A 19,896-nucleotide genomic window follows, 5' to 3' on the forward strand; every position below is an offset into this window, starting at 1 on the left:
CAGGGACAGAAGCCGTTGAGTAAAGGCTTGAAAAGAGACATTTCCATCCAGCGCCCTGCGGCCGGCATGAGCCTGTCAGGGAGCTGGAGGCTCCGGCTTTCCTCCCTGTCAAGCTGACCTGAGCTGTTTTCCACCTGCGAGTCTCCATGGAAACTGCCACGCGCTGCCTTCTTGTTGCCAGAGAAACACTGAGGCCCGGGCTGTGTCTACAGAAGGCAGGAGCAAAGAAAGAGCAAAATGTTCACCTTGCCCTGATTGAACCCCTTTAGTTTGCCGGATAGGCCTCAACATGCACTGGTGTCAATGGCTTATTAGCTTACCCAGTGTTTGGAGTTCATATTTAATAACACTGCTGTACCAGCTTGGGGTGGAAACGGCACAGCCTCTTCTGTCAGCCTCTGTCCCTACAGACATCAGCATAATTTTTGCCCTTCTGCCTGCAGGGATGGAGTGATTTGTGAGTTGGGGGGCAAGGTAGGGATCCTCCCAGCCCAAAGGGGCAACAGCCCCTCCCCCACAGACCCAGTGCAAAGGTTTGCCAAGGGTTCGTAGGTGTGGCATTCTTTTTGGCAGCGGAGCAAACTCTTAATTACAGCATTTTGGACCTAATTAGCAGTCCTTGCCCTAGCTTCGTGTTATTAAGCCGTGCAAGGGACCATTCCTGATCACACAGTGCAAGAATAGAATTGCAGGGAATCTTTGAGGTCTGTTGTGCTTCATTAGTCCTCTGCCTTGGCTCATGTTTTGCAGAAAACTCCAGGTACATGGAAGTAAAATCTTTGGATGTGAGGTCACCGGAATACACGGAAGTGGAGCTGAAACAGCCCCTCTCTTTGCCTTCCTGGGAGCCCGAGGATGTGTTCAGTGAACTTAGCATTCCCCTAGGTAGGTGAAATACACAGTCCTTCCTGAGAATTCAGCTCCAGGAAATGATCGCTCCACGGACACACCTAGGAGCTCCAGAGGGTTTTTTGTCATTTTGTTGTTGTGTTTAATGTCTGACGTAATGACCGAGACACGCAAGGTGCGTATCTTTAAAGTTTCTTGCAATTTCATTCTCCCGTGATAGACCAGATACCTCATGGTATCAGGCCTTGAGCAGCATTGCCCTGGGAGCCAGAGCAAGGACTTGATTTCCCTACTTGGGAATGCTTTGTTTCTGACCATACGGCTTTATTCAGGCAGGGATCAGAGGCCCCAGTGGCTGCCCAAAGTCAGCAGAAATGAACTTCTTCAGCTACTGGCTTCCCTATCCCAACTCTTCCCAAAACATTTGTTTGTTCTTTGAAGGACGAGCTTCTGTGAGGCAATGATGCTGAAGAGACTGCATTTGGGGCAGATACAATATAGTTGACGGAAGGAGCATTGAACAGAGAGAGACGTGGTCCCCTTTCCTTCCTATTCTACTTATTGGATGACTGCGTAATCTCAGACAACCCATCCCCAGGATGTATTTTGATTTTTTTTCCCCAGTCACTACGAGTCCTTCATTAACAAGTCAATAAAAGAAAGAGAGAAAGATTGGGAGGTAAAACTACTTTTCTTGGAGGCCCTTGGAGTGGAAGGTACTGTCAGAACCCACCTGGCAGTCAACCCAGCCACAGGCAGAATGGAGATTGGGGATCCAGGGGACCAGTTGGTAGGGGGCAATGAGAAGGGGGTGGCTCGGGCCTCGGGCAGGGAATGTGCAAATGCAGAGGCCTGACAGGGAATGATAGGTTGGGGTTCCTGAGCCTTAGTGTTTTCACCTATAATATGGGATTGACTTGGATCACTGGTGTTTTAATGGTGGAAGTGTTGGAGGGGGATGGGAAGGGAGGTTAATAATAAATCAGGGGCGCCTGGGTGGCCCAGTCGGGTAAGCGTCCAACTTCAGCTCAGGTCATGATCTCACGGACCATGAATTCGAGCCCCGCGTCGGGCTCTGTGCTGACAGCTCAGAGCCTGGAGCCTGCTTCGGATTCTGTGTCTCCCTGTCTCTCTGTCCCTCCCCTGCTCATGCTCTGTCTCTCTCTGTCTCAAAAAAAAAATAATAATAATAAAAAATAATAATAAATCAACTAGGACACATTTTCAAAGGGGAGAGTTAACTAAAGTCTCAGGGCAGAGTGAGGGCACCTGGGAGCTTCTGACACTATCGCTAACCCAGTGACTCCCACTCCACATCATCTTTGAGTCTTTGCTTTGCCTTTGAGAGGTTGGAAAGCAATGAGACAAAGGAGAAGTAGCAGCTGCTTGAGAGAGCGCTTAGGCAGGTGTCATTTGGGAAAGCGTCACAAGGAAGCACGAGAAGAATGGGTTATGTGATGACCAATGACCACATGTCTGCTTATTCAGGGAGAGGCTGGTCAGTACAGATGCTCACCCTTTCCATCAGGTTTCTCTTTTTGTTTTCATCTCCTTTTAAACATTTCTTACTGTTTTTGTCCTCCAAATGCTCCATTTTCGTAGAGTACTCCTTGGTACTGAGCAGCGCTTACTAGATAACATGGCACCATGCAGAGCACTCTGGGGCAGTTGAGAAATGTAACACAAGTCTCCAAGAACTTGGAATCTGTATGACCCACACAAGCAAAAGTTAAGAATAAGTTCTGCTACCTTGTAATTCACGTCTCTTTTATTATTTTTCATTCCCAAAAGTGTGAAAGATTATTATGACAAATTTAAAAAATAAGAGCCATATAGGGGCACGTGGGTGGCTCAGTCGGTTAAGCGTCCGACTTCAGCTCAGGTCATGATCTCACAGTCCGTGAGCTCGAGCCCCGTGTCAGGCTCTGTGCTGTCAGCTCAGAGCCTGGAGCCTGCTTTGGATTCTGTGTCTCCTTCTCTCTTTGCCCTTCCCCCACTCGTGCTCTGTCTCTCTATCAAAAAATGAATAAATGTTAAAAAAAATTTTTTTAAATAAGGGCCATATAAAGTATATGTTAAATGTTGTGTCTCTTCCCTCCAGTTTTCTCCCCAGCTCCAGAGGTAGCCATGATGATACCCACGGGCTAGATCACACTATACACAGAATGTTCTACAGTTTGCTTTTTTTTTTTTAATTGTTAATGTTTATTTATTTTTGAGAGACGGAGTGTGAGCAGGGAAGGGGCAGAGAGGGAGACACAGAATCTGAAGCAGGCTCCAGGCTCCGAGCTGTCAGCACAGAGCCTGACATGGGGCTTGAACTCAAGAACTGGGAGATCATGACCTGAGCCAAAGTCAGACGTTTAACCAACTGAGCCATCCAGGCACCCCCACCCCCTTTAATTTAATTAAAAAAAATTTTTTTTTTATGAGAGAGAGTGAGAGAGTGCAAGCAGGGGAAAGGGGCAAAGGGAGAAAGAATCTTATTAAGCAGGCTCCACATTCAACACAGAGCCTAACACGGGGCTCGATCCCACGACGCCCGGGCCGTGACCTGAGCAGAAATCAAGAGTCGGACACTCAACCGACTGAGCCACCCAAGCGCCCTTCCAATTTGCTTTTTTAACTTAACAGTGGGTCTTAGAGATCTCTTCACATCAGTACACAGAGAATGCATTCTTCTGAACCAGCACACATATTCCATCCTAAAAGATGTACACCATAAATTACTTATCCATTTCTCTCCTGGTGAACACTTAGGATATTGTCAGTTTCTTTTCCCATTATTAAAGTGCTATAATAGTTAAGCTTTTATTTTTATGATTTACCATGCAGGCACCATTGCTAGTGCTTACCTCATGTAACTCTCTCAAAACACCTATGAGGTACGTAATATTTTCATCCTTATTTTATAGGCTAGGAATCTCAGATGCGGAATTACAAAGGTGATGATTAGCAAAGATTGGAGCCAGGATTCAAATCCCAGTAGTTTGACTCATGGGGCCCTGCCGCCTCTATGCTCTGCTGCCTTCCAGACATGCTCTTACATTTGTGTGCATGCCTGGGTTTCTGTAGGACAGCGTCCTAGACCATGGGATTGCGGGGCGGGGGGGGTGGGGGGGGTGGCATCAGATATATTTGCATTTCACATTTTCATAATTGCTGCTAAATTGCGCTCCATAAAGATTATACCAGTTTTCACTGCCGGAGTGAGGATTCTCATTCTCCGCTTCCTTACCAACATTGGATGTCATCAGTTTTTAATCTTTACCAACCTGTTAGGAAAATGGGATCTCATTCTGTTTTTAAAAACAGCTCTAATGAAATATAATTGACGTTAATGAAGTGCACATACGTAAGGTGTACAGTTGATCAGTTTTGACATATATGTACATCTGTGAGACCCTTACCACGATTAGAGAGCGAACGTATTCATCACTTCTTAAATTTGCTGGTGCTCCTTTGTAATTCCTCCCTCCCCACACCTCAGTCCCCAGGTAACTACTGATCTGCTTTCTGTCACTAAATATTAGTTTGCATTTTAGAATTTCATAGAAAGGGAATCATATGGGATACATTGTTTTTGCCTGACTTCTTTCACCCAGCATAATTATTTTGATTCATTGATAATTGTGGGGTGGATCAATGGTTGGCTTCTTTGTATTGTTGAGGAGTATTGCATTGTGGATACAGGTAAACCACATTTGTTGATTCATTCGTCTCTTGATGGGCATTTGGGTTGCTTCCAGTTTGGGCCTTTTACAGATTGTACTTTTGTCTTGAATGTAGTCTTCGGTTAGCTTTGAGACCCGTTATCTTATCTCAGGGGGTCGGGGTATGGTACTATTTTCCGCATTTGACAGGAGAGGAAATGGAAGCCCAGATGCTTACCCAAGAACACACATCAGGTTCAGGTCAGAACTCGGGGCTTCTAATCTGAGACCACTCTGCCATTCTGGTTCCTCTGGCACAGGAAGCACAATGTAGGAAAGGCAATTTTTGTGCAGTGGTTAAGAGCACAAACTGTGGAAAATGACTCCCCAGGTTCAAATCCCAGCTGGCTAGGAGACAATGAGCAACCTCTTTGACTCTTTTCATTGATTTATTGACTTTCTTCATCAATAAATAAGGGTAGTAACATAGAAGCCTACTGTGTTCAGTTACTTTGAGTATGAAACGCATGAGTACTTGTAAGGTCTTAGTATCTTCCAGTAGGAGGTAGTGAAGGGTTGTCTGTTGTTATTACTCGTTCATGAGGTAGTAATGGAGACCTACTGTTTCCTCTCACTCAGGCTGCATAACCCTCACCCTCCAGAATCGGTCACTACTGCAGAGACTTCTAGGGAGGCAGGGAACGACTTTCAGGCTTTGTCCCTACGGAGAGCAGGGAGGCGAAGGGGAAATGCCAGGATCCAGAGTAAAAGGGAGGTGAAGTGCCATTGCTCAGGGACTGGGATGGGCATGGCTGGCGGGGAGAGGGCACTGCCCATGTGTTTCAGGCCAGCTTTGGGTGACCCTAGCCAGCCTGCGCCTGCCAGGGCCTGTGCTTACCAGTACCAAAGGGCATTGTCTGCAAAAACGCAAGGTCCCCCTGCACCCATCGCAGGCTTTGCTAGGATGACCGAGTTAGAATTGCCCGGGCCAGGAGCTATTATTAGAAAGCAAATGCAGCTTTAATCGTCGTTCCCTTAGTAGAGGCTGAAAAATGGGAGGACCACATGGCTCCAGACTGGGTGGGGAGCTCACAGTTTTCTCGACGCGGTAGCGTCACTTGTGGCCCTCACATTCCAGAGGCATCCAAGACGGTGTTGGCATGTAGTGCCCGGGGCAACTCCCAGTTACTCAGGGGGGAGTCGCCAGGCATTCGGGGATCCTCCTCAGGCTTCTCCTCCCTCAGCGCGGTCTTCTCACCACCTGGTACCGCCTGCCCAGCCGCTGGGCACCAGGCAGGGGCAGGGAAGTGTTGCTGCCAACCTTTGGAGTCTGGGTTCTCCAGGCGGCCCTGGTGAAAGGTTAGAGGGCAAGAAGGCCTCTGTGGCAAATGTGTCTGGAAACTCTCCGTTTTTGAGCACCAGGCAAAATGAGAGGTGCTACCCATAACACCCTTCGTGGGGGTATCATTTCTGTTTTACAGAGGAGGAAGCTAATCTCAGAGAGTTTAAATAATGTACCTGAGGTTACACAGTGTAAGTCAAGGAGCTAGATCTGTCTGACTCTAAATTCTATTTTCCCTCCATTATTCCGTGGCTTCCAAGCTTATTTTTGGTTTTTGGTTTTGCGTTTTGTGTTTCTGTGTTTTTTTGGCAGTGGGAGCCTTTGTTCAAATGCAGTCTCACCCAGAACCAGCCCCCCACACGGTAGCTGTGCTTCTTGTGTTGAAAGGGGCCACAGCTGCCAGCTTGGGCCCAGCTTTATACTCTGGTGGCTTCTGAGGCAGCGAAGCTCCTTCTGGGGGACCCAGAGCAGCGGTTAGAAGGTCTCTGGGGAAACTTGAAGGATTCTGGAGGCCTTACCCCCCGGGGCCTGCAGTGAGACCCCAGGTTTCTGTGCTGGGACCACCCAGCTGGCCCAGCCAGCGTCTGGGGCAGGACAGAGGAAGGAGCGGCTCTGATCCCAGGCCTGTGACTGCTCCGCATGGTCTCTGGGTAGTGCTTCTTCCTTCCCAGTTGCCTGTATCTCCCTGTTCTGCAGCAGCAAGGGGGGAGCCGTTCTGTGGGAACAGGGGATGAAGGCGGGCCTTGCTTCATTTATGCTCCTTCGCCACCAGCCTGTTTGTGGGGTGGAGGGGGGAGCTGGCCACCCACAGGCAGGGCAGGGGCCGCTTTTCTGTCCCTTGCAGTGAGGGTGGGAGGAAGGTGAGGAAGGGAAGGACACAGCCTCCCTCTGGGCAGAGGGCCGAGGGAGGCCCCCTCCCTGCTGGCGACTGCTGGAGGCAGGGCAGCGCTCTGCGTGGCAGTTAGAGAAAACTGGCTGAGGAGGCTGCCAAAACCAGGCCCCAAACCACAGAGGAGCAATCAGTCAAGGCAGGCCTGGGGCAGGCCTCCCGGGCTCCCCACTCCCTCCAGGCCCCCTGCTGCACACTGATAAGTGGCTCTTTTGACACGGAAAAAAAAAATTGTAATTACAAGTCTAAGCTGCTGCTCTATGACAGGGTCTCCTGTGCGTGTAGGTCTGTCTCCGCTCTGGGAGGCCGAGGCAGGAAAGCGAAGGAAGCCCGGACTCGTGGTCACACGCAGCGCCTCAGTGGGGACCTGGCCTGTCTCCCTCTGTGCAAGAAGAAGCGGCCGTTCCCCTGGTGGGCTGCTCCCAGCCCCTCTCTCCCTTCCCCGCCCCCCCCCATCCTCCCACGCCGCCCCCCCCCCCCCACTCCCGTGCGGGCAGCTCTCCGACCACTGCCGCCCCCAGCAGGGCAGCGGGCGCTAACCAGACGGGCGGCAGCAAAGCCCAGCCGAGTGCCAGGCACACACACCAGCGGCCCCGGTCTGGAAGCAGGATCCAGGCATTCGGAGCCACCAGCCCCGTTCCTTTAGTTCCATCACGGGTCCTGCTCTTTCACAGCCCTTATACCTGCTCTTCTGCTGGCATGTCACAATCAGGCACCTGAAGAAACTGAGGCCCCGGCCAACGGTGGCGTTCAGCTGACTCTCCCCGGGTTCCACAGGTTCTTGGAGTCTGGTCTGCGCCCTCTCAGACCTGGGCTCTTTCCACTCTGCTGACCGTGGCTTCAAGAGGAGAACCATGGGGTGCCTGGGCGGCTCAGTCAGTTGAGTGACCGACTTCGGCTCAGGTCATGATCCCACGGTTCGCGGGGTCCATCCCTCCATCAGGCTCTCTGCTGTCAGCCTAGAGCCTGCTTTGGATCCTCTGTCTCCCTCTCCCTCTGCCCTTCCCCTGCTCACGCTCTCTCTCTCCCTCCCTCAAAAATAAATAAACACTTTTTAAAAAGTAAAAAAATAAACTCAGCAATGGGGCTAGTAATTTAAAAAAAGAAAGAGAGAGAGAGAGGGAGGAGAACCGTGGCCCTCAGAACACCGTGGTGAAGGCTGGAGCTTCTGCCCTCTCTTTCAGGTGAATCCTCTGGGCTGGGACACTGCCACTTAACTTCCCTGGCTATTGGGCCACTCTTTTCTTTCCTTTAAATCAAAAGGCCTCCCAGAATCCTGTGACCTCTGTTTAGCAAATCCCAAATAAAATGCTGTTGGTTAATGGCTCAGATGTAAAGACTGGAGAAGGGTGGGAAAATGTTTATGATTTTACATAACTGTTACGTGGAAAAGGGAGGAGACAGAATTGCATTTAGGGCACGGTCAAACGGCCCCCCCCGCCCCCCTCCCCCACCAAAAGATAGTATGCAAGAAAATATTTTGATTGAAGGACTGAGTGATTTTTCCTCACTTCTGTGTGTTTTTACAATTTTCTTTAATGAATGTAATTCTAAAACAAACAAAAATGAGAGCATTCTTTCAGAGTCCTGGCCACAGCAGCTACAGAGAGGGGTACAGCATGGAGAAATGACAGCCAACCAGTGAAATGCGAGAAACCTCCTTCCTCCTCTCCCTGCAAGCAGGCTGATGGTCGGAGGGCTTGGGTCTGCAGAGGCAGCCGCAGAGCGTAGAGTTGCTGAGCGTTCCAGCACGCTTGAGGGAGTTCATCCCTTCCTTCAACCACCTGTGAACGGAGTCGACACTGTTTTCCTCATGCCTGCTCGGCAGATGGGGAAACTGGGCTTGGAGAAGCTGGCCAGCCAGCCAGAGTCCACGGCAAGCGAGGGACGGAGCTCACTGCTTCCGTTTCCACTGACGGCTGGCAAGGCCACAGGGGTCTCACGTCGCCTTCCTAACCCCTGCCTGTCCATCATCCCCTGTCCTTCTGCAGGGGTGGAGTTCGTGGTGCCCAGGACTGGGTTTTACTGCAAGCTGTGTGGGCTGTTCTACACCAGCGAGGAGATGGCGAAGATAAGCCACTGTCGCAGTGCTGTTCACTACAGGAACTTACAGGTAACCAGCGCCTTCCTTGCTGAGCAACCGGGGACTCCCTGGTCTCTGTGTCTGGGAGTTTCCATTTCCTTCCACCACATGGAGAACTGCTCTTTCCTCAGGCTTGACTCCGCCAGGCTGCTGCACATGGTGGCTGCCTCCCCTGAGCTCTCGGGGCATCTGTCTCTCCTGGAGTACTCACAAGACATTCTGTTCGGGCCTGGATTTGGGGGTATCTGCCTCTCTCTCTCTGGCCTGAGTAATTCAAGCTAGCCATCACCTGGCCCATGGGTGAGGCTGAGTCCTGTTCACAAGACTTGGATGTTCCAGAGGCAGAGATTTCTCTAGGTTTCTGTTCCCCCATGCAGTATCCCTGTTTGCTAGAATAAAAATCACTGTTTTGTCCTATTTAAATCTATCCTGCAGCTCTTAATTGCAGGCATACTAGGTACAGACGCTGCTCTAGGCACTGGAGATAAAACAGCGACGACGACAACAAATCAGACAAAAATCCCTGCCCTCCTGGAGCTTCCATTCTAGTGTAGGAGATAAGCGCTAACTAAAATAAGAGTTAAAGTATAGTAACAGGGGACATATTAAAAATACTCTACATACCAGATTTCATCCAATGTAAGGTGCTGTCGGTTATAAGACACGCTCCCATTTCTCGGAGACCAACAAGAAAAAAAAATGTTGCAATGGTGAGACTCCATCAGTTGTAAAATACATCTCAATTTCAGAGATGTGAATGTGTGGGGAAAAAACCCTCATCTTAAAATCAGAGAATTACAGGAATATGTTCTATAACTAATACCCCTAACATGTAGCGTGTTGGAACAGCTCGGGTTTAGTAACTTAATAGAAAGCGTGGTATATCAGATGCCCGGGAGAAATAGTTCATGGCACCTCATGTTTTTACTACAAGGAGTCAGACTGGTGTTTTGACACAGGAGGCCTCAACTGGGACAGACCCTCATGGTGGCAGCATGCCCTAATTCCTGAGCAGGCATTACTGTCACAATTAAATCGTTGGAGGAGCTGATCTAGCATTTCTTAGCCAGAGATATGAAATAGAATCACCTGGACAGTGTTTTGAAAGTATGTATATACTAGGTTAGATACTTCGTAGAATTTGGGGGCAGGGGTCCAGGAATACATAATTTCGGAAAGTTCTCCGTATGAGTCTAATGTGCATTCCTAGTTAAGAAATGCAGATACGGGCCAACTCTTGTTTTATGGCTAAGGGAAACTGAGACCCGGAGAAGCTATGTGATTTATCCAAAGCCATGCAGATGGTGAGTTACTAGGCTTGGGAACAGATTGCCTGATTCTTTTTTTTTTTTTTTTAATTTTTTTTAACGTTTATTCATTTTTGGGAGACAGAGACAGAGCATGAGTGGGGAAGGAGCAGAGAGAGGAAGACACAGAATCTGAAGCAGGCTCCAGGCTCCGAGCTGTCAGCATAGAACCCGATGCGGGGCTCAAACTCACGAACTGTGAGATCGTGACCTGAGCCGAAGTCGGACTCTCAACCGACTGAGCCACCCAGGCGCCCCCTTTTTTTTCTTTTTTAAGTTTATTTATTTATATTGAGAGAGAGCAGGTGAGAGGCAGAGAGAGAGGGAGGGAGAGAATCCCAAGCAGGCTCCATGTAATCAGCACAGGGCTCAATGTGGGGCTCGAACTCACAAACCTCAAGATCATGACCTGAACCCAAGTCAAACATTTAACCGGCTGAGCCACCGAGGTGCCCCCAGGTTGCCTGATTGTTAATCACTTTCCTTTTTTTTACTCTATTAAGCTGATCTTGCAAACCGAGGCCTATAATAGCATAGCCTGTGTCACCATCTGTCATTGGCCGTGCCCAAACTCATGTCATTTAAACCTCTTGATTTCCCTCTGGGGAGCAGCTGCTCTGTGGACAAGGAAGCTATGGAGCCTGGGGCCCAAATCCTGCCCTCTCCTGGGGGAGCTCGGTGAAGGCCTGACCTGGCCAGACCAAGGATTCAGACTGGGCTCCACAGGGCCAGTTGAGGGCAGCCATCTACTCTGAAGACATCCTCCTCTTCCACTCCAACACGATAAAATCTATAGAATGGCAGGGCTGATTGGGGTCTTGGAAATCATCTGGTCCTGATTTTCCCAAACTATGGTCCCCATACCAGCTAGCATCTTTTAAAAATGCAGCTTCCTGGACCCACCCTACTCCTGCTTATTCATTCTTTCCAGGGCTGGCCCTGAGAATACTCATTTAAAAAATCTTTCCAGCAAGTTCTGATACCTCGACTTGAGAACTTTAGATCTCATGTGGCATTCTCAGCTGGATTATGTAGCTCTCAAGGAGGCCACACAGCTCAAGGTCATTCAGGAAATTAGGATAAGTATAGGCTTGCCAGGGCCTCTGATTCTAAATCCTGTATTCTTTTCCAGGGCAGTGGACTATACTATGTTCCAACCCCCCAGGCCACCTTACCTCCCCATAGCAGGCCAGAGCCATTCCTGCAGTCCCCAGGCACGTCAGGACCAGACATGGGCTAATAAGCCTTTTAGGCCTGCCAACTGCGGATCAGGTTTCCCTGGTACACCTGTTGGGGAGCTGGGAGCCTCCACCGCGGGCTTCCCAGATAAAGTTTCTGTCAATGGCCTTGACAGAATGTCTCTTGTCCACACAGCCTTGCCCACCCCACACTACCCCGAGTGACACGTGGGAAAAGTGAAGAATTGAGACCCGAGCAGCAGGTGCTGCTCACCCTGAGTCAGGCAACTTGTAAACTTAGCACCAGGAGGCCTTGAGGTGGGGGTGAAGGATTACTCTTTGAGGTAGGAGGCAGCCTCCATTCTCTCTGTGCATTCTCTCACAGCTACTGCTGTGCCCCCACTGCTGGTCACAGCCCTGAGATAACCCACCCCGAGTGGCCTGGAACAACAGGTGGGGTCAAGTGCTTGAGAGGAAAACTAGGGGCGCCTAGGTGGCTCAGTCGGTTGAGCGTCCAAGTCTTGATTTTGGCTTGGGTCATGATCCCGGGGTCATGGGATTGAGCCCCAAGTAGGACTCCGTGCCGAATGTGGAGCCTACTTGGGATTCTCTCTCTCTTCCCCCCCCCCCCAAAAAAAAGAGAGAGAGAGAGATAAGCTAGGTGCCTGCCTGGTTGCAGGTCCAGAGCTCACAAACAGTGCATCACCCACTTGCCTTCCTGAGATGAGGTGGAGGGCAAACCAGGCCTCCATCAGCAGCCTGGCCCACAGGGACCCTTGGTGTCTGCCGCCCTCGCCATCGGGCTCACCCACCTCTCAGAGCCGACCAGTCTGTTCTAGAGAGAGCAGGTGGTCTTACGCACATCCCCTCATCTGACCCTCAGAATCACCCTGAGAGGAGGGAAGGCACTGTTTTCTCCCACTGACCAGGTTAGCAGAGCCGAGAGCAGATGAGGGACTTACCCGGAATCAGATGCCTGATGCAACTCATGATAAAGGGCAACATTACAGAGCGTTTATTCTGTGCCAGGCACTATGCTAAGTGCTTTACGGTACTTTCCCTGGACCTCGTAGCAACCTTACGTGGTAGATACTGTTACTACCCACACTTTACAGATGTCAGAGACCTTGGGTCACTTGCCTGCTGAGAGCTAGGATTTGAACCCAGGTCATCTGATGGCAGAGCCCACACACTTGACCACTGCGCTGGACCAAACCCTGCTGACTCCTCACCCAGTGCTCTTTGCACTGCCCCCTGCTGCCCTGGCAGTCAGAGGACCCAGCTGGGGCCCTAGGCCTTTCTACTTGTGTCTCACTGCATGGAATCTAGAATCCCAAGCGTGGCCTGACGTTTGGCTGGGGGCCAGTGATAGTGGCGAGTGTTTGGGGGGCCGTGTGAGTGTTTGGGGGGCCGTGTGAGCAGCAGAACAGGAATCCAGCAAAGGACCTCCAGGGCACTCAGCCTGCCCACCCACCCACCAGGAGACAGGTTGTTAGGAGAGGCTGCAGGGTGTCCTTCACAATCCTTGGACAATCCAAGGACATTGCTTCTCTCCTCCCGGAGGCCCATTGGTCTAGCGGGCTTCTTCTCTCTCCACCTGTCCTACACACAGCCCCTGGTTGCTGAAGCTCTCCTGGAAAACAAGTAGTCTTTGTAATTCAATGTGGTGTGGGTTCTCTTATGTTTATTTATTTATTTTGAGAGAGAGAGAGAGAGCAAGTGAGTGTGAGCAGGGGTGACACAGAGAGCAAGAGAGAGAAAGAAAAAAATCTCAAGCAGGCCCCATGCTGTCAGTGCAGAGCCTGACATGGAGCTCAATCTCACGAACCGTGAGATCATGACCTGAGCTGAAATCAAGAGTCGGACGCTTAACCGACGGAGAGACCCAGGTGCCCCTAAATGAGTTTCTATAAGAAAAACAGAGCAGTGCTTGCACTGGATAAGGGCTTTGGAATTGTTTGTTGTTGTTAGGATCTGTGTTTGAGATGTCTTCTGCAAGAATCATGCATTACTTGTAAACTAACACAAAGAGTTGGGGTGGGGGAGCTTAGCATGGGTCCGGTAGCCTCAGAAGGATCTGGGGAGGGTAGGGAGGGGGGTCCCACCCACTGGGAGACAAGACAGGAGAAGAGGCTAAGATACCTCCCTTTTCTCTCATTTCCTTTCTGGCCAGGTCACCGCTAACCCTCTCCCTTCCCTTCCCTGTCTTCCCGCTGCAGAAGTACTTGTCCCAGCTGGCCGAGGAGGGCCTCAAGGAGACCGAGGGGGCAGGCAGCCCAAGGCCCGAGGACAGCGGCATCGTGCCACACTTTGAGAGGAAGAAGCTCTAGGCCCCTGCAGCGACTTCAGTCGGGAGAGGACGGCCTTCTGAGACGGGGTCTTCCTGACATCCTGGACAGGAGCTAAAGCCTGGGAGGAAGGCAAACCAGGCCGCCTGAGCTTTTTCTCGGAGACTCATGAAATCGCCCCTCAAGTGTCTCCCTGGTGAGAGCTGTCACCTCGTGTGTCCAGTGGCCGAGCGCTACCCTCTCTCTCCCCGTTGATTCTTGTTTCCTTCAATTTGCTTCTCTTCTTTCCCCTCCTCCTCTCACCTTCTGTGCCAAGGGTCATTTATTTTTCATGAAACCCAACTTCTCAGGGATTTTCACAGTGTCCAAATTCTTGGTGGCCAGCCGGATCAACCAAGGAAGAGATCTCACAGAAACCCCTGGGTCAAGAACCACTTCAGGGAGCCTGGAGCATTTTCCCTGCCTGGCGTTCTGAGCAGGGGAGCCGAGTCGGGCCCTGCAGTCCCGGATAGGGGAGCACCCTAGACCATCCGTTGGCAGAAGCTGGGAGTTTCTCCAGCGGGACCACTTTTGCGAAAAGCCCCCATTTTTAATAACTCTTTCATCCTCTCAACTATTCTAGAAGCCCATCAGATTCATGCCTTAAAATAAAGTTAATGAAGTCCACAGAGGAGGAAAACCACTCTTCATTTTGGAACCTGTTAAGTTCCCCCCCCCGCCCACCGCCCACCGCCCCACAAAGTTAGTTCCGTCCTCAGGATTTCAGGAGGTACCAGGGTTGGTTCTGTTCCAGACAATGAATTTGGTGTAGATTCACTTCAATAAAAAATTAAAACAGTAGCGTCTTTTCCCTTCAGCTGAGACCGTAGTTGGTGTGGGCTTGGGTCAGATGCTGGCCTCCCAGCCATGGGTCACATTGCTTGAGAGACACGTAATAAGGAAATGGTATCTGTCTTTGACTCGCTCTTGGTGCCTGCACTCTGGGCCCCAGCAGCCTCTCAGTGGGATGGTTTCTAAAATGGTCTTTGCGGGTGGGGGGCGGTGGAGAAGCTAAGGAAAGAGCAAGGCTGCAGGACTGAAGAGCAGCATTTCGGGATTGCCAAGTATTTATAGGGGGGCAGGAGGTGAGGGGCATTTCAGAGGACCCCATGTGCAGACTTTGATGTGGAGTGTTATGAAGAACAGAACTGTTCTTCCTACATGGTTTTCTGATTCTAGAGGTCAGTGCCTTCAGGCCCGAGACTAGAGGGTCTGATATTCCATCGGGAGCCTTTGGGACAGAGGTGTTAGGCTTGGCCACAGCTGTAGGGAAGACCTCAAGAAGGTAAGAGGGGAGACTTGTGCTGTTTCCACAAGCTAATAAGCTACTTCCCTGGCTCAGCCCCTAGAAGATGGTCCCTATGTTTCTATTCCTGACCACAGAGAGAGAGAGACCAGGAAGGGATTGTTTGTTTTCTATTATTTTTTGCAATTGTTATAGTAGGTGAGATTTTTTTATGGTAGATACCTATACTGCACATTCTGTCCCCTGCACTAATGGTGAAAGAATAGAAAAATCATCTGAGTTTGACACTGACATTTTATCAGTAAGTCTGAGGCACGGAGAAGAAAGAAATGTAGAATATACAATGTATAAAATGATCCTGCGTAAACCTTGGGGCACATGGTCACTGGTGAGAAGAGTTGCGGGGAACCTGTCAAAGAGAACAGTGAAGGCAAGTACCCGAGGCAGACCAGCCAGCCCCTGGGCATGAGCAGTGAGAGGCTGGAGGAAGCAGGAAGCCTGACCTTGGCATTAGGCCATCTGGGGGCCTCGGAAAGGTTGGTGTCTCCAAGAGAGTGGGCTTTGAAAATGGTGGCTCAGCTCTAGCTGCCTCCACAGGTTTTTACCTGGTGTTCTGGAGACCAGCCTCCTCCATTTCTGGGAAAATCTCTGGCCCTATTTGTCTTTCCTCCCACCTGGGGGATGTCTAGGGTCAGCTCCCCGGCCTCCTCGGGAACCTTGCTGGGAAAAGCCTACCACCTCCGTCAGAGGCTGGAACTGAGCATTTTCAGAGAAGCTGGCAGTCTTTTCTCCCAGCAAAGTGGAAGCTGACCCCACGGGCTCATCCCCGCAGCACTGTTTCCATGGAAACCAGGATAGCTGTTCAAACAGCCTCATTCCCAAGTAGCGCAATGGCTCCCTTGCTGATAGACTGACCTTCTCCATATTGCAAATCTGGCAAGAGCCCCTGGGAGGGAGAGAGGAGAGGCTCTCTGCGTTCAATCAGAACCTTCAGTTTAAAAATCATCTAAGATTCTGTATTGGTGTATATATATATATATACATATATATTTATTTCTATTTATTTTTATACAATTCCATTGGCATGGTCCTTTACCCACTCTATAATTTGCACTCCTTGCTCCTACATGTGTCATACACAAGGCAGTATTAAAGAAAACCAGGAAAATACTGATCTATTTTTTAAAGCTTTTCTTCAGTGTTTGTCAAACATTTCAAAGTGTCTCCCCAAAAAGCTTGTTTGAGAGCAGCTGCTACCTTGAGCAACAGATTCATTTGTACCCTGGGTTAAGATAACAAAAGGCCGATGTACTTTTCATTGTAAACACCCAAAATAAAGTATATCCAGATGTTATTCCCAAAGAATTTGGTAGATTTGATGTTGGTGTGAGAACAGCCATTACTATCCGGGTTTCCCTTTCTTGGACAAGTGTGAGGCTGTGATCTGTTAGAATGTACTTGAACTGGACCAGAGTTTGTTTTTTGAGCTTATGAGAAAAAGAAAAAGAAAAACACTAGTTAAGCTTGAACTTGCAAAGTATTGGAATTTGTTGAGTGTCTTATAAATTGTCATCGCTTTTCCTGATCTGTATAATTGACCGCCATGTTTGTTTTTACAAAAAGAAAAAAAAAAGATTTTTAATAAAGAGAATTTGAAAGCTTGTGGGTAGCTGTCGGTCATGCAGGGTTCCTTTGACATGTGGCTGGGGGAAGCTCATTGAGCACAGAGATTGGTATCTGGTCCCTCTCCGAATCCAGAATGTCTCTAAAGCGTTGAGCAGAAAAGATACAACAGCTTCTACTTGGAGCTCGGAAATCAGGGATTCTTACGGGTAGACCTCCAGAAGAGTTAAGCCTGGGAGAGTGGGGAGCTGCTGTCCCTTTTGAAGTATCAGGTAGAAAAATCTCCTGGCCTCTCATAAGCCCCTCATTCCTACTGCCTAGTGCCCCGACTCTTCTAGTGGGCTGAACAACATTGTCCTGCACCAGGACAAGTCGGTTCGTTTCTGGCCATTCCTTCAGCTGATGGTTGATGCCCAGCCCGGGCACCTGTTAGCCCTGTGGCTTCCTAAGTCCTGAGTTCTCAGGCATAAAGGGGGATTATAGTATAAATCACCTCTGGGTTGTTTCAGGTTTAAGGTAATTGCTGGTGAAAACACGTGGTTCACTGCGTAGCCCTGAACCTTGTTTCCTTCTGGAATGTTAAGCTCTTCCTCAGCCACGTCTTCTAGCAAAACAAGGCCAGTCTCCCGGGCCCAGTTGGCCAGTTCTTTGAATGGCCTGGAACCTTGTGTCGGGCCCTTCCCTCCTGTTGGCAGTGTTCCCAAGTCAGCGGGGAGGGGCTGGACAGTCTGGCCCTAGAGGGCAAAGTGAGTGGGGCCGCCTGTAATTAGCTAGAGCACATTGTAGATCTGAGGAAAGTTCCTGTCAAGCCTGTTGCTGCTCCCAAGCCCCACCCTCAGCCTATTGTGGCCATCCGGGAGCTGAGCTCAGGCCTCCACTTCCCAACCAGGAGGGGTGGAGAAGCATCCTTCCCTGCCACTGCTGGCTGTGCCCCAGCTGGCCAAAGCAGTGAATGGGCCTGGAGCTTGTCCTCTGCCCCAAGTTCGGGATCCAGGATGTCTGGTTATGTCCCTGGTGCCAGACCCAGCATGTCGCTCCACGAGGCATAGCTCTTGGGGCGGTGGGCGGGGGGGGGGACTTGCACACTGTATTCTGTAAGATGGCCCTCCCTGGAGCTGTGCAGTGGAGATGTCCTGCCAGGAACTCTGTGAATTGCAGTCTTCCTGCCCTTGCCTGAGTGTTCCCATTTTCTCTCTGATATTCTTAAAGGCCCTAGAACCTGGTTCTGAGCCAGTCTACCAAGCCGGAGCCCTGATATTCAGACGCACTCTCTGTGCTTACTTCTCTTCCAAGGATCAATGCCAGACTGCCCCTGGTTCAACTCTGCCATGGCCTAGACGTTGAGGTTGCTTCTCATAGTCCCTGACTAGGCCAGGCTACTTGGGATACTGATCTTGCCCCCCCCCCCCCACTTGGAACATCATTAGCAAGCAACTGTTGACTGTCCGCAGAGGCAGTAGGACATCTGGACTCACCCCCAACAGCCCTTCATTCTCCTTTCCCACTACAAAGGAGCCTATCCCAACCGGATTTCCAAGCAGGTCAGAACAGGAGGGACACAGGGACTGTCAAGTCCTGGTCCTTCTTTTCACAGGTAAGAAAATGCAGGGAGGAGAAGTGATTTGCCTAAGGGGACACAGCTTAGATCAAGGCGAGCATCCAGATGACCCAGGTGGTCCTTCTTTTCGCAGGTAAGAAAACGCAGAGAGGAGAAGTGATTTGCCTAAGGGGACACAGCTTAGATCAAGACGAGCATCCAGATGACCCAGGTGGTCCTGCTGAGGACACCCAGGGATCTAGGTTGTTTCAGTTAGATTCTTCACAAATTTTCCAGGCCCAGCCCTAGCTTGGACTTGGATTCTCAGGGAGAACTCAAGACAAATCACTGTGTTTTATGCTTTGGGTGTATCCAAATCACCTGGGGAACTTGTTAGAAATACAGATTCCTGGCCCATCTATGGAGACTCTGTCTCCTTCGGTCATAGGAGCACGTGGATGCTTGCATTTAAGCAAGGCCGTGGGTGGTTCAATGCAGGCGGAGTCCTCTGCTCACACTTTGAAAACACTTCCCTCGAAGTCAACCAGGGACTTCCCCAGCAGCGCCTGGAATAGAAGGGGCATTTATTTTGCTGGGGGAAGGGCAGGCAAGATGTGAATGGAGATCATTCAAGGTAGAAGAGACACCAGCGCGAAAGAGGCTTGAAGGAGGATTCTCATGGCCACGGCAGACGGAGATGGTGGCAGCTGGTGGTGGAAGGGGTGGTCACCAGACTGGGTTTGGGGCACGTGTCAGGATTTTTTCAGTTGGATTTATACCGCCTGTGCTCAGGCAAAAGTCCGTTTTCCAATGGTCTCTTTGCCCTTATTAACGGCTGAGGATACTGGTTAGTAAGAAGACTCCCTGAGGGGCGCCTGGGTGGCTCAGTCGGGTGAGCATCCGACTTCGGCCCAGGTCATGATCTCGCCGCTTGTGAGTTCAAGCCCCGCGTTGGGCTCCGTGCTGACAGCTGGGAGCCCGGAGCCTGCTTCGGATTCCGTGTCTCCCTCTCTCTCTCTGCCCCTCCCCTGCTCACACTCTGTCTCTCTCTGTCTCAAAAGTACATAAACATTGAAAAAAAAATTAAAAAGAAAAAAAGAAGACGACCCCCTGAGATCTGCTGATAGCTCTGCCCCTCTGGACAGAGAGCTGTGCACAGTCAGCAGGCCTTTTGGGGGACTGGAGTCCCACAGGACAGGGGCATCTGCCAGGGCCATTCACTACCAGCGAGGTACCGTGAGGCTCGCACACTCTTTCTCCCACCATGAGAGCCACCACTAACACCAACATTAGCCCCGGAGACTAGCGAGCAGGTCTACGTGCCACACTCAGTTGTGCTCTCTTGGCCCGGTCATTGTCATTCTCCCATTTCACGGATGGGGCAAATGAAGCTCAGGGACCCAAAGTGGTTTGTCCTGGGGGTCAGAGAGAGAGTAAACGACGAGTTGGGGCTCAAACCCAGGTCCGTGTGACTCTCAAACCATGCTTTTAATGACTCTTCTCCACTGGCTGTCTCAGGGCTGGAGTCTTCTGTTCCCACATCTCCCTAAAGCCTCTAGAGCAGGCCCACCAGGAACAGCAGGCACGGGATGATGGGAGAGCCCGATTTAGCTGTCCTCAGGTCTTATGACTGACACCTGGGTTGCTAAATGCCTGAAACTGATCTCAACACCTGCCCTCCTTAGAAAGTAACTAAAGGCAGGCCCCACTGGCCCCCCTGCAGAAAAACAGACCAGAAGGCCCCACGCACCGAAGGAGCAGTTTCTTCCTGTCCCCAGGCAGCGGAGCTTGCCAGGGGAGCTGGATCTAGGGGTGAGAGGGGAGCAGGGCCCAGGGGGTGGGGGGCTGCTCCAGTTCCTCCT

At 50.5% G+C, this 19,896-nt stretch overlaps 1 protein-coding gene across 1 annotated transcript in view; it reads left to right on the forward strand.

Moving 5' to 3' along the window:
* RBM20 (RNA binding motif protein 20) overlaps nt 1-14,614 on the forward strand; it is a 59,125-nt gene extending 44,511 nt beyond the window's left edge. The window contains exons 12-14 of the mRNA XM_042960066.1: nt 751-885; nt 8,725-8,846; nt 13,521-14,614. Coding sequence (XP_042816000.1) covers nt 751-885; nt 8,725-8,846; nt 13,521-13,631 — 368 coding nt within the window. The 3' untranslated portion in view covers nt 13,632-14,614. The remainder of the gene's footprint in view (nt 1-750; nt 886-8,724; nt 8,847-13,520) is intronic.
* Nucleotides 14,615-19,896: the final 5,282 nt, after the last annotated feature.

Source organism: Panthera tigris, chromosome D2, assembly GCF_018350195.1.
Source record: "Panthera tigris isolate Pti1 chromosome D2, P.tigris_Pti1_mat1.1, whole genome shotgun sequence".
Classification (NCBI taxonomy): Eukaryota; Metazoa; Chordata; class Mammalia; order Carnivora; family Felidae; genus Panthera; species Panthera tigris.